The sequence below is a fragment of the Tenrec ecaudatus genome, chromosome 10 (genome assembly GCF_050624435.1).
Source record: "Tenrec ecaudatus isolate mTenEca1 chromosome 10, mTenEca1.hap1, whole genome shotgun sequence".
NCBI classification, from domain to species: Eukaryota; Metazoa; Chordata; class Mammalia; order Afrosoricida; family Tenrecidae; genus Tenrec; species Tenrec ecaudatus.
The window spans coordinates 61121791-61135743 of record NC_134539.1 but is presented as its reverse complement, the minus strand read 5'-3'; the positions used below and the strand labels follow the sequence as shown (position 1 = coordinate 61135743).

Genomic DNA, 13953 nt, shown 5'->3' with positions numbered 1-13953 from the left:
TATATTTGGATCATTTACCATTTTGTTATTTAGTTGGCGAAGTTTGATAAATATTTTGGTTATTAGATATTTTTATATTACTAGATTCTTATCAAATATGTAATTTCTGTTTTTCCTCTCAATAAAGCTTATATATCTATCTAATATATATATTTTTGTTAAGTCATGATGAACAAAAGTTTCTAAGTTTTATTAGGTCTCATTTATTTTTTCTCTTGCTGTTTTGCTTTTGTTACCTGATACCCATTTTTTTTTCTGGGTATAGTGTACTTTATTAATGGTGCATGACAAGATCGGGCTCTCTAAGAATCTCTCCTTCCTTCAGGGGTCTGGATGGAATAGTCTCAGTGTGTTGGGGGATTGAGTAGGGGGCAAAGACTCCCCAGCATCTGAGGGCTTCTCTTCCTCTAGTGCTGTTGCTGGTGGTCCAGGGGTCTCTTACTCCTTGGAGGCCGTGTGGACCATGAGGTCCACTACTCTGTAGCTTTAGCCAAATTCATTGTCACACCAGGAAATGAGCTTGACAAAGTGGTGGTTGAGGGCAATGCCAGCCCCAGCATTAGAGGTGGAACAGTGGGGGGGGGGTGTCACTGTTGAAGTCACAGGAGACAACCTGGTCCTCAATGTAGCCCAGGATGCCCTTTAGAGGACCATCAGCCATCTGCTTCACCACCTTCTTGATGTTATTCTACTTGGCAGCTTTCTCCAGATGGCAGGTGAGATCCACAGTGGACACATTGGGGGTAGAGAAACGGCCATGCCAGTGAGTTTCCCATTTAGCTCCTGGATAACCTTGCCCACAGCCTCGGCAGCGCCAGTAGATGCGGGGATGATGTTCTGGGCAGCCCCAAGGCCCTCACACCAGAGTTTTCCAGAGGGGCTATCCACGGTCTTTTGGGTGGCAGTGATGGCATGGACTGTGGTCATGAGTCCTTCCACGATGCCAAAATTGTCATGGATGACCTTGGCCAGGGGGGACTAAACAGTTGGTGGTGCCGGAAGCATTGCTGACAATCTTGAGGGAGTTGTCATACTTCTCGTGGTTCACGCCCATCACAAAAATGGGGGCATTGGCAGAGGGGCAGAGATGATCACCCTTTTGGCCCCGCCCTTCACGTGAACCCCAGCCTTCTTTAGGGGTGTGATGACACCAGTGGATTCTATGACATATTCCGCACCAGCCTCACTTTACTTGATGTGGGCGGGATCTCGCTCCTGAAAGATGGAGATGGCCTTCCCATTGACAATAAGCTTTCCCTTCTCAGCCTTGACAGTGCCATTGAACTTGCCGTGGGTGGAATCATACTGCAACATGTAGACCATGTAGTTCAGATCAATGAAGGAATCATTGATGGCAACAATTTCCACTTTGCCAGAGTGGTGACCAGGAGCCTAGTTGGCCGAATCCATTCACTCTAACCTTCACCATCGTGTCTCAGGAATGACGCTGGGACTGCACGGGAATGGGAGAAGCGGCTCTTGTCTTAAAAGTTAGCTTGGACAGTGTTGCCTAGCATTTTCTTTCAAGAATTTTATGGTTTTAGGTTGTATATTTAGATCCTTAATTGATTTGTTTTTGTGTGTGGTGTGAGTGAGGTATGGATCCTGCTTAATTTTTCTGCATGTACAAATAGGATTTTTGAGAGTAAAGAATTGCCTGGCTCCCATGTCAAACTGTATGACATTATTTGAGATTTTAAGAAAGTAAATATTTGCATAATTCTGCCTTAATGTTATTTCCTTACTATAGTTCAGAAAAACCTATTTGTTTTTATATATTTGGATGCATTTCATCTGCTACATAAAGCTGCTCATACTCATATCTAGAATTTAGCTAACATTTTTCCAAGTTAAATTTTCCAGAGAAAAAATGTAAACATAATATACGCACACTATGTATAAATACTTTTATGTGTACTGGGAAATCTGATCCCACCCCCACCCTAAGAAACTACTTACCACTTATTGAGTTTATAGTTTTTAACAGGTATGATTAGGTGTTTTTGTATAGCCTTTAGTTTGAAGTAGAAACTGCTCACCCTAGTGGTGCTATGGATTGAATATTGGGCTGCTAAACATAGGGTCAGTAATTCAAACCCACCTGTCTAGGAAGAGAGATGAGGCTGCCTGTTTTCATAAAGATTTGCACTCTTGGAAGCCCTATATACCAGTGGTTCTCAACCTTCTTAATGCTGCGACCCTTTAATACAGTTCAAGTTGTGGTGACCCCTTAACCATAAAATTGTTTTCGTTGATACTTTATAACTCTAATTTTGCTACTGTTATGAATCGGGTAACCCCTGTGAAAGGGTCGTTTGACCCCCAAAGGGGTCACGACCCACAGGTTGAGAGTCACTGATAAATATAATCGCTGTAAGTTGGCATTGATTCAACTTGGTAATGGGATTCTGACTCAGAGAAATTAAGTGGTAAAGCTGGTACTTCCAAGTCTGTACTGTCTGGTCATATTGATTCACTTAGACATGTTTTGGTTTTAAATAGCTAAGGTGCTGGAATAAGATTAATTTTATTAATTTTGGATCTAAGTTTGAATCTTGACGGCACTACTTGTGTTGTGATCTTAATTAGGTTTTTTTATTTTTATAGGCTTTAGTTTCTTTTTTTTAAATCTTTTTTTGGGGGGGGCTCATACAACTCCTATCACAATCCATCCATGCATCCATCCATGCATCCATCCATGCATCCATCCATCCATCCATCCATCCATCCATCCATCCATTGTGTCAAGCACATTTGTACATTTGTTGCCATCATCATTCTCTAAACATTTGCTTTCTACTTGAGCCCTTGATATCAGCTCCGCATTTTCCCTCTCCCTCCCGCCACCCTCTCTCTCATAAACCCTTGATAATTTATAAATTATTATTATTTTATCATATTTTAACACTGTCCGATATCTCCTTCACCCACTTTTCTGTTGTCCGTCCCCCAGGGAGGATGTTATATGTAGATCCTTGTAGTCAGTTCCCCCTTTCTAACCCACCTTCCCTCTACCCTCCAGGTATCACCACTCTCACCACTGGTTCTGATTCCCTGTGTTTCCAGTTCCTATCTGTACCAGTGTACTAGGCTTTAATTTCCTTGTGTGTTAAATGGAGACAATAACTGAGAAATTGATGATTAAAATAAGTTGATGTATAAAAATATATGTATGAAAAGCTCAGTGTATCATGTGGTGTGTGTTTCATAAATTTAAGTTCTATGAGTTAGTCATTAAGTAGTAGAACAATGTTTCATATTCTAGAGAAAACTGAGACTCAGAAAGTGACTGAGTTGCATAGTTTTGTAAGGACACATAAAAGTAAAGTTGATTGTTTTGTTTGCTTGTTTATATTTCAAGACCAGTATATGTTTTTAATTATTTTACTGGGGGCTCTATACATTCATGGTGTCAAGCACATTTGTACATTTGTTGCCATTATCATTTTCAAAACATTTGCTTTCTATTTGAGCCCTTGCTATCATCAGCTTCTCGTTTTTTTCACTTCCCTTCATGCCCCCGTCTCTCATGAATCCTTGATAATTTATAAATTATTATTATTTTGTTATGTCTTACACTGTCCGACGTCTCCCTTCACTTAATTTTCTGTTGTCCATACCCCAGGAAGGGAGTTATATGTAGATCCTTGTAATCGGTTCCCCTTTTCCACCCCACCTTCCCTTCACCATCCTGGTATCGCCACTCTCACCATTGGCCCTGAGGGGTTCATCTATCCTGGGTTCCCTGTGTTTCTAGTTCCTATCTGTACTAGTGTACATCCTCTGGTCTAGCCAGATTTGTAGGTAGAATTGAGATCATGACAGTGGGGGGTAGGAAACATTTAAGAACTAGAGGAAAGTTATATGTTTCATTGTTGTTACACTGAACCCTGACTGGTTCGTCTCCTCCCCACGACTCTTCTGTAAGGGGATATCCAGTTGTCTACAGATGGGCTTTGGGTCCCCACTCTGCACTGCCCCTCATTCTCAATGATAGGGTTTTTTTTGTTCTTTGATGCCTGATACCTCATCCCTTTGATACCTTATGATCACACAGGCTGGTGTGCTTCTTCCATGTGGGCTTTGTTGCTTCTGAACTAGATAGCCACTTGTTTACCTTTGAGCCTTTAAGACCCCAGATGCTGTATCTTTTGATAGCCGGATACCATCAGCTTTCTTCACCACATTTACTTACGCACACAATTGTCTTCAGCAATCCTGTCAGGAAGGTGACATCATGGATTGCCAGTTTAATAGAACAAAGTGTTCTTGCATTGAGGGAGTACTTGCGTAGAGGCCCAATTTCCATGCTACCTTAATACTAAACCTATAAATATATGCACATAGATCTATTTCCCTATCATCATATATAAGTATATTTACATATGTACATGCTTGTATTTAGACCTCTATAAATGTCGTTTGCCTCCTAGTTCTTTCCTCTATTTCCTTTTCCTCTTGTCCCACTATCATGCTATGCCTTCATTTGGGTGTCAGTAGTTCCTCTCAGGAACATTGATCTTGATCAAGACCTACCAGGCCTCTTACACCCTCCTCACCACTCATTTTGGATCACTTGTTCTCTTGTCCCTGAGTTTGATAACACCCACTTCCTTTCCCCCACCTTCCCCTCTCCCATGTCCCCCCCTAAAAAAAAACAACTGTTGGTACTGTTGTTTTCTCCAGATTGTTTATCCAGCCTATCTTATCTAGACAGATCTGTAGAGATAACAATATATACAAAAACAAGACAGAGAAAAACAAAGCAACAACAACAAAAAACAAATGACCAAAGGAAAAAAGCCTGTAAATAGTTAAAGATCTGTTTGTTGATTTTTAGGAGTGAGTGTTTTCCTATAGAGTCTGATGGGTGCCACACCCTGACCCCCAAATCTATTTTTGGTATTCCCTCGGGACATCCTTGCTCTGCTTCCCTTGCTGTTCTGTTGCACACCCCTAGTGTTTTGCCTCTGTGTGGTGGGGTCAGACAGGCACAATTCCCACACTGTGTCTCCAGTGTTGCCCCCGTAGGGTTATGGGTCAAGACCAACATTTTATCCACTAACTGGTTGTTTTTATTTTTAAGGGAAACTTTGAAAAAATGTGTTCTACTGTATAGAGATAACATAATTTAGCTATTTCTCAATCAGATGGACAGCTGTACAAAAGGCGGTAGGAACTGCAGCACTTGTGCGCTCCTCTTACATGAGCATGATAGGGGTAATGGCCAAATTAAGTTCTACTTATGAGAGCCCATTCAATCACATGATAATATTTTTTAAATCAATTTTTATTATTTTAGGGGAGTTTTGTAAACCAGCTGGGGAAGTTAGGGAAGTTGGTTACATAGTTTTGCCTGTAGGTTACAGCTGAGCATCATTTATCAATAATGGTGGACCTTTGTTTTTATTTGGACTGAATAGAGATGCATGCCACACCTGTAAACTTTCCAGTTCTAAAAATTTGAAAAGAATTTGTCTCTTTCAGAGAGCAAGTGAAAGGATTAGCAAAATGTCGTTATAAGTCTAAAAGACACCTCCCCCCTCCCCAATTTAAAGGAAAAGCATTTAGATCAGAAAGTTACAGTCCTTAAGAGTTTATATGACATATGCTGTAAATTACTCTCTGACGTGCATGTCGTTAAAACATCTGTTGCATTTTTAAAAATAACTAAGTTGGTGCTATATAAGAATTTCTTAAGTTCTCAGAAGAGCTTACCTCTGCCCTATATGGAATAAAATCTCATAAAGGTGGAACTTGGTGGCTTCCTGAGCAGAAATGTACTGTGGTATTTTGGTGAGGGACATTAAAGGGTAAGGGTAATGAAGTTGAGGGTTCATGAATACTCAGGAATCTGACATAACCACATATAAGATGAAGGGGGATTAGGGCCTTGGGGGATTTAGAATAATAAACCAAAAATTCTGCATTTAGCCCTAAAAATGCCAACATGAACTGTGTGTCTACTGGCACTCTGAAACGGAAAAGTGCTCTGATGGTGGTATCATGGTCCAACCAATGATACTTTTAAGTAATGCCATTTTCTAATTGAACACCTGATGTTTAAATGCAACATTGTTATCACAAATACTAATATTACCTTCTCTGTTTTGTACAACTTGACTGAATTTGTGCTTGCTCCTCCTGTATTTATTTCATTGAATGCAAGGCAGCCAACTACTACATGTAGCTACCAAGGAGATTGCTTTTTTGGCCACACTGGGGTTTTTTGTTTGTTTGTTTTTAATTTACCTATTTTCAAAGGATATGTTAGCTGTTTGTTAGAAATTATATCATTTTCTTCTATAAAGTTTATTTCTTTTGAAATTAACAACATGTTGGGGGCTCCACATTCAGATTTGAAACAAATTGTAAATTAGAATTTTTGAATGTGTTTTTTCCTCTCCTATTTTGCCAGGTGTACTCCAGGAACAAATCTCTAGACATCTTTGCCATATTGACTGAGTTGTCAGGGGACTCAGGCTTATGAGGAGGTTCTGTCACACAAAGCAGTGTCTAGTGAAGACGACAAGAAAGAGAGGAAAGGATCGGAAAAAGAAGCTAAAATACTATAGAAAATCATGGTAAGTATTATAGCTCCTTAATTTAGTATAGAAAATTCCACTAGTCTAAAATTGTAATGTTTAACAGAGATGGCCAGTGCAAAACAGTGGTGTTAATTTTGGGGTCTTATGCATCAGATAAAGATGGCACTCTGTTTTTTAATCAAAGCAAATAAGTTCAAATTTCCTACATGACCTTTAAACCACAAAATGGTGCCCCATGAGTCTGTAGGCCATAATGTATTAAAAGCAAATGAAGCAATAGAATGTTCATGAATAATATTTTATATTAAAACTGGCATTAGCAAACCAATGCAAATTACTCAGTGGCCATTAGTCCAAATTTATATAGTTTTATTTGATCTTCCAACTGAAGTTCTGTTGTTTCCCTTTAAAGTTTAAAAAGTCCAGAACTAGTACTGTACTTAGTGATACAAGTATTTTAGGAGTTGTTAAAATGTTGGGAGTGTTTAATGTAAAAAAAAAATCATCTTTTCCCCTTGGTTTTAAGACCTCTGGTGCCTAGTTTTTTAATTGGTAAAATATGCTGATTCTTTTTTTCCCTTGTAATATTTTGGTTCTGGAGGATGTTGTGTGAATATTTTTTCTAAGTATAAGTGAGAAAAGATTTTAAAAAGAATTTATAAGTGGGAGAAAAGCACAAAATATTAATCATCAGTATGTTTAGAATATGTTGCTTCGGAAGTCTAGTGATGTTTCTTTAAATGATACTTGATTAAAAATTGTGCTAAGGATTAATAACTAGTTGACTTGCTCTTTACAGAAGACACTCTATTAATATTTTAGTACTGGATGGTGGGAAGAAGTGTTAGATTGAGCTTTGTTTGTCATTTAGTTTCATGGTGAGCTGTGAAGAACCCTACTGTACACAGTTCCCTAATGTGAATTGTTTACCACTTCATCTCATTTATCTATTGTGGTCCTTTTTAAAAAATCTATTGTGGTCTTGATATACTTATATATTGTTTTTTTTTCCTTTCATTTTTTAAAGTAAATGTTTTATGTATACTATATCACTAAAAATTTAGAGTTGATTCTTACTTAAGGACCTTGCAGAATAGAGAACTACCCCATAGGGTTTCTAAGGTCCTGTCTTTATAAAGCCTACTGCTACATCTTTCTCCTGCCTGACTGTTAGGATTCAAGCCCTGGACATAATGGTGAGCAACTGAGTGCTTAATTGCTGTGCCACCAGGACTCTTTATCATATGCAACAATTTTCTTTTAATCGTTTTAATGTGGACTGGTACAATGCTTATTACAAATCATACATACATCCATTGTGTCAAGCACATTTGTTGCCATTATCATTTTCTAAATATTTTCTTTCTACTTGAGCCTTTGGTATCAGCTCGTTTTTTTCCTTCCTTCCCTTCCCCTCCCTCCTTAATGAACCCTTGATAATTTATAAATAATTATTTCATGTCTTACACTGACCAATGTCTACCTTCACCCCCTTTTCTGTCGTCCATCCCTCTGGGAGGGAGTTATACATAAATCATTGTAATCAGTTCTCCCTTCCCCTTCCCCTCCTGGTATTGCTACTCTCAGTATGGGTCCTGAGGGGTAAACTCTTATCTGTACCCGTGTACATGCTCTGGTCTAGCCAGGTTTGTAAGGTAGAATTGGGGTCCTGATAGTGGGGGGTGAGGGGGGAAGAAGCCTTAAGGAACCAGAAGAAAGTTGTATGTTGCAACGGTGCTATACTGCACCCTGACTGGCTTGTGATCCCTCTGTAAAGAGATATCCAACCATCTACAGATGGGCTTTGGTCTCCACTCTGCACTCCCTCTCATTCACAAGATTTTTTTGTTCCGGGGTTTTGATGCCTGATCCCTGATCCCTGATCCTCTCGACACCTCATGATCATACAGGCTGGTGTGTTTCTTCCATGAGGACTTTGGTGCTTCTCAGCTAGATGTCCTCTTGTTTATCTTCAAGCCTTTAAGTCTCCAGACTGTGCCACAAATATTATGAAAATTCCCACCCTGGCTTATTCTTTAAATTTCCTGGTGTAGAAATAATATATTTTTATATAATTAGTTGTGTTTTTTAATTTTCTTATCACTTTTAAATCTTGGATCTCCAATTTGAATGAGAATTTTGTTTCTGTACTGTTTTCCCAATTGAACTTTTAATGTTTAACTGGTTTGGAGTTTGTGTAATTAGGATTTTAAAAAAATAGATAATTTATCTTTCACCTTTGTTTTCTGATGCTTGACCTGTCAGATAAAGTAGGTTCTTAGCTGGAACAATCTCTTTTGTAACATTGGCAGTCCATATTCTTTTGTGTGAAACACCAAACGTACATGTTATGTAGCAGTGTATAATTTTACAGATGTGTGGCCAGTGGGTTGGACAGAGCAACTGTGCTGTCTAGGTAAGACATAGTATCTCCTACTCATTGTGCACGTAATTCTCCTTTCCTTGTTTCTTGATCTCATGAAGTGATGGAAAAGTATATTTCTATGTGTCAAAAGGCTACATTTGAAAAACTAGTCATGGAAATTGAGTAAGAATGTTATCGATACAAAGTTGCCTTTTTAAAATTTGAAATCTAGGGTAGAAACGGAGTTTTATTTTGTTTTTGCAGTTATATAATGATTAAAGATTTCAAAAATTCACTACTTTTTCAGTTTGCTTCCTTTTATATCTTATTCCAGTGTTAATATGCTAGTTTCTAAATTAATATGATATTCTAAAACAAAACCAAAAGGGCAAGATTGATAAAGCATTGCCTGTGTTTTACTTTTTCAGAAAAGACTTTATTTACCATCTACTAGCACTTAATTACATGTAAATAATTATCAAGACTGTAAACTAACCTTTATATTGAATACTTCTGGATTTATGGAAAACTCACCAAATTATCTTTGTATATTTGCTGTGTACTGGTTTTAATATCCTCATGGTATTTGGAAATATGGAAATATTTAAAGGTTTTTTTTTTTTAATATGTGCCTTATGAATGTGAAAGACTGCTCTATTAAATTCTTGTGAAACTTCTGTTTCTGGGCTTTGGTTTGCTACACATTTCTGGGCTGGCATGCCATTTAAATTATTGCTTGTTTTCATATTCTATTTTGCTATAATGGTACTGCCATTCCGTCTTTGTACAATATTTTTTGATAGTCTCATTGATTTTTTTTTTAATGAGCTTTCTAATTATTTGTATTGAGTTTTAAGTAGGTAAGTCAATCTCAAGGGAGTTTTGTTTAGAATTAAAATAAATCTGTAAATTAACTTGGGAAGTTGGGTTTTTTTTGTTGTTTTTTTTTTTGCACTATGTATTTCCCCAACTCAGAATTTGGAATGTCTCCCACTGATCTATTTAAAAAATAAAACCTTACCCTAAAGATATGAATGCCAAAGAGTAAACAGTGTTCTAATGTAATGCCTGTTTCCTTGTAGTGTCTAAACTTATGTAACTTTCTATTTTGTATTATAAAGTTTCAAGATGCAAAAATTTCTAGCAGTTTGGTTCTCATGAGTCACCATCATACATTTCTAGGCATTCTCTTGAAACTAGGAAGTGTGTCTTCTTGCAGATGCTCTGTGATATACATGATTTTATTTAAGTGGTATTCATAATGAATGGGTGCAGCTAAACGATAGCGTATACATATGCTGAGTGTGACCAGAGTAAAACTTCACCAAAACATGAGTGAAGAACCACTAATTTTATGATGTGAAGCTCAGTAGACCTTTTAATATCCATTCCTCAGCAATTTTTAATGATTTCAACATTATTTCACATTTGTTTAACAATTAGTACTATGGGGTTAACATTTCTTCTGTTGAAGAAGTAATTTTTCCTTTTGACAGAGATCTATTCGCTCTTTTGCCAATGATGATCGCCATGTGATGGTGAAACATTCAACAATTTATCCATCTCCGGAGGAACTTGAAGCTGTTCAGAATATGGTGTCTACTGTTGAATGTGCTCTTAAACATGTCTCAGATTGGCTGGATGAAACAAATAAAGGCACAAAGCCAGAGGGGGAGGCAGAGGCGAAGAAAGATGACGCGATAGAAAACTATTCCAAGTGAGTGTGACCGACCTTTGTGAAGTGCTGGTGCTGTGCATAGCGAGCCCTGAGTGTCCCACATGGCTTGAGATGTGTCCTTTGGGTTTTCACGTCTGTGGCTTTCATCAGGAAGTAAATGTTGGCTGGATCCTTTCTAAGATAATTTTGAACGGAAAGCAAGAAAAGAATAACAAATTAACAGCCAGAAAAATAGATGGATTTGGTTAGGATCTTTTTGGGAATAAACCAAGTACTTCATGTCTGAAGATTATGATCTTTTTCCTATGTTGTTTTATTTGCCCAAATTTTGAAGTAAATAATAGTCCTTTTGATTTAGTTATTGAGATTTTTTATCAATAGTTTTATTGGCATATAATTCACATATAAAATTCAGTAGCTTAATCATTAAAAAGAGTTGTACAACCATCACTCCAGTCAGTTTTAGAACACTTCTTTATTGCACTCACTGTTATTAGCTAATTTCCCCCTTACCTCCCCTCCCTCCTCCCCAAGAAACCATAAATCCAGTTGCTCTCTTTATAGATTAAAAAAAAGAAAGTAGAAGAATAAGGAAAATGTATTTTAATGGTTATTTTTGAACAAAGAAAGTGTAATTAACCTGAGTCAGAATGCTGAATGTTATGCATGCCCATTGTTGCTCTGATGGTGGTTTTGAAGATACCACTTAGTGTACTTGTTCTTGAATTTTTTTTTTTTAAAGGAAACGGTTGTTGAATGTTAACACTAAAGCTTAAAATGTCCCAGTCATCCCTCTGGTTGTTCATTCTTTAAGGGTCAACTCAGGAGTCATTTTTCCTCCATAGATAGAGATTACTGGGAAATATTTGATAAATGGATTTACTTCAGTGAAAGATATTGTAACTTTTTTATCTTTAGATCTATCAGCAGGTTCAGTTTTTTTGAAGAAGATAAATCTTTGATTTGTTGACGCTGTGCAACAAATTTCTATATTACATCTAGTAAATTTCTTGTCAGTTTGAAAGTTCTTGGCAGAATTAAATTCTTCGCAACTATCTGTAACAATCGAAAAGTTCTACTTGTGAATTTGGGGTCCATGTCAGCTAGTCATTTGGCTCTTTATACCTGAATCCCTGTGCAGGCGCAGTAGTCATACACTATATATTCAGATGGCACTTTGGTGCACCGCCAGGCCTTTCTAATAAATCTTATATTGTTGCTTCTTCTTAAGGCTGGCAGATTTTTGGAAGGTCTTCTCTCAGACTTTTGCTTAACTGGATGAGGTCGCTGTGCTTCAAATGTGCTTTTTAAAAAAAAACATTTTATTGGAGGGTCTTGCAGCTCTTATAACAATCCAGACATCAGTTGTATCAAGCATATTTATTTGTGCATAGGTAGCCATCATCATTTTCAAAACATTTTCTTTCTACTTGAGCCCTTGGTCTCAGCCTCTCTTTTTTGTCTCCCTCACCCACCCTTCCATCTCTGTGATGCCTAGATAACTTATGAATTATTATTTTCTTATCTTGCACCATCCACTGTCTCTCCCTTCACCCAGGTTTCTATTGTTTGCCCCGTGTGTGTGTGTGTGTGTGTACGTGTGTACATTGATCATTGCAATTGGTTCTCCCTCTTCCTTGCCCTCATGGTATTGCTACTCCCATAACTGTTCTGCAGTGGTTTATCTGTCCCGGATACTATGTGTTGAGAGATCTATAACTATACATGCTCTGTTCTAGCCAGATTTATAAGGTAGAGCTAGGGTCATGATAGTTGGGGGGAGAAAGCATTAAAGAGCTAGAGGAATGTTGTTGTGTGTTTCATCGGGGCACACTGGCTGACCTGTTCCTTCCTTGTGACCTTTCTGTGAGATGTTCAATTGTCTACAGATGGGCTTTGGGTCTCCACTCCAACCCCACCTCCTTTGCATTGATAGGATTTTTTGGTCATCTGATGACTGATACCTGTTGACACCTTGTGTGATCACACAGGCGTGCTTCTTCCATTTGGGTTTTGTTGCTTCCCTGCTAGATGGCCACTTGTTTAACTTCAAACTTGCTTTACAGGTCTTTAAAGAACAGTATGATCCAGACTTTTTCTTGGATTCTAAAATATAGCTATATGTGTGCAGATCTCTTGATTGTCCATGTAAAACCCTTCCATTTTGTGCACCAGTCTCAGATTGAGCACTGAGGATCCTTCCCCATATGCTAAATAAATAGGCGCACAGATGGGCTCTGTCTTTGTTTTGTTTAAAACAGGTAAGTACTTCTTCCAAAAACAGAACTCTTGTTAAGTAATGCGTCACATTTCTAATGCATCATAAAATGAAGGATCCCAAAACTCCAAACTCACTGCCATTGTGTGTCATAGCAACCCTCTAGGACATATAGAACTGCCCCTTTGGGTTTCCAAAACCGTAAACATAGGAGTAGAAAGCTTTACTGCTTTCTCGACAGAGTGGCTGTTGGTTTCAAACTGCTGACCTTGAGGTTAGCACCCCAATGTGTAACCTAGACCAATTAACTATTACCCCACCAGCACTTTTGTTGCCAGACACTATTAGCCAACTTTTGCCTACAGCCTTTATTTACATGTTTTATAGGAAACAAATTGACTCAAAATTAAAATAAATTGTACAAGTGTTCACAATTTGTATTATTAGAAATATTAGGACTCTCTTTTTAATTCAAGTAGCCCTGTTTTGTGGGTTAAGCATTTGGCTGCTTTGCAGTTTAGACTCATTAGCTGTTCCTGGGGAGTACGATGAGGCTGTCTGCACTTACCAAGATTTATATTCTTAGAAATCCTATGTAAGGTTGCTGTGAATAGGTATCAACTCTATGGCAGTGGTTTTTAAAATTTGTATTTCTTAATTTAGGAGCCCTTGGGTGGCACAAATGGTTAAAGCACTTGGTTATTGATCAAAAGATTGCTGACTCGCATCTACCTAGAGCAGTGGTTCTCAACCTTTCTAATGCTGCGGCCTGTTCAGAGTTCCTCATGTTGTGGTGACCCTCTAACCATAAAATTATTTTTGTTGATAGTTCATAACTGTAAATTTGCTACTGTTATGAATTGTGTGGCCACTGTGAAAGGGTCATTCCACTTCTAAAGGGGTCGCGACCCACAGGTTGAGAACCACTGCCCTAGAGACTTCACTAAAGAACGACCTGGTTATTTATGAGGGCAAGCCTACAAGTATTACTACGAAATAATAGAAATCTTTATTAAACAAAAAAAATCAAACATGGAGCGATTGTTTTTTCAACACAACACCCATACATGTCTCAGGTAGTGCTTCCATCTTGCTATCCCTCAGAGTAATTCTGCACTATCTGATTTATACCACATTAAGACAG

At 37.9% G+C, this 13953-nt stretch overlaps 1 protein-coding gene across 3 annotated transcripts in view; it reads left to right on the top strand.

Annotated features, from left to right (window-relative positions):
• Positions 1 to 13953, top strand: part of STRBP (spermatid perinuclear RNA binding protein) — a 160257-nt gene that overhangs the window by 71104 nt on the left and 75200 nt on the right. For all 3 annotated transcript variants that reach the window (XM_075560466.1, XM_075560464.1, XM_075560465.1), the window contains exons 2-3: positions 6419 to 6584; positions 10410 to 10630. In XM_075560466.1, the coding sequence (XP_075416581.1) occupies positions 6582 to 6584; positions 10410 to 10630 (224 nt within the window). In that variant the 5' untranslated portion in view covers positions 6419 to 6581. The remainder of the gene's footprint in view (positions 1 to 6418; positions 6585 to 10409; positions 10631 to 13953) is intronic.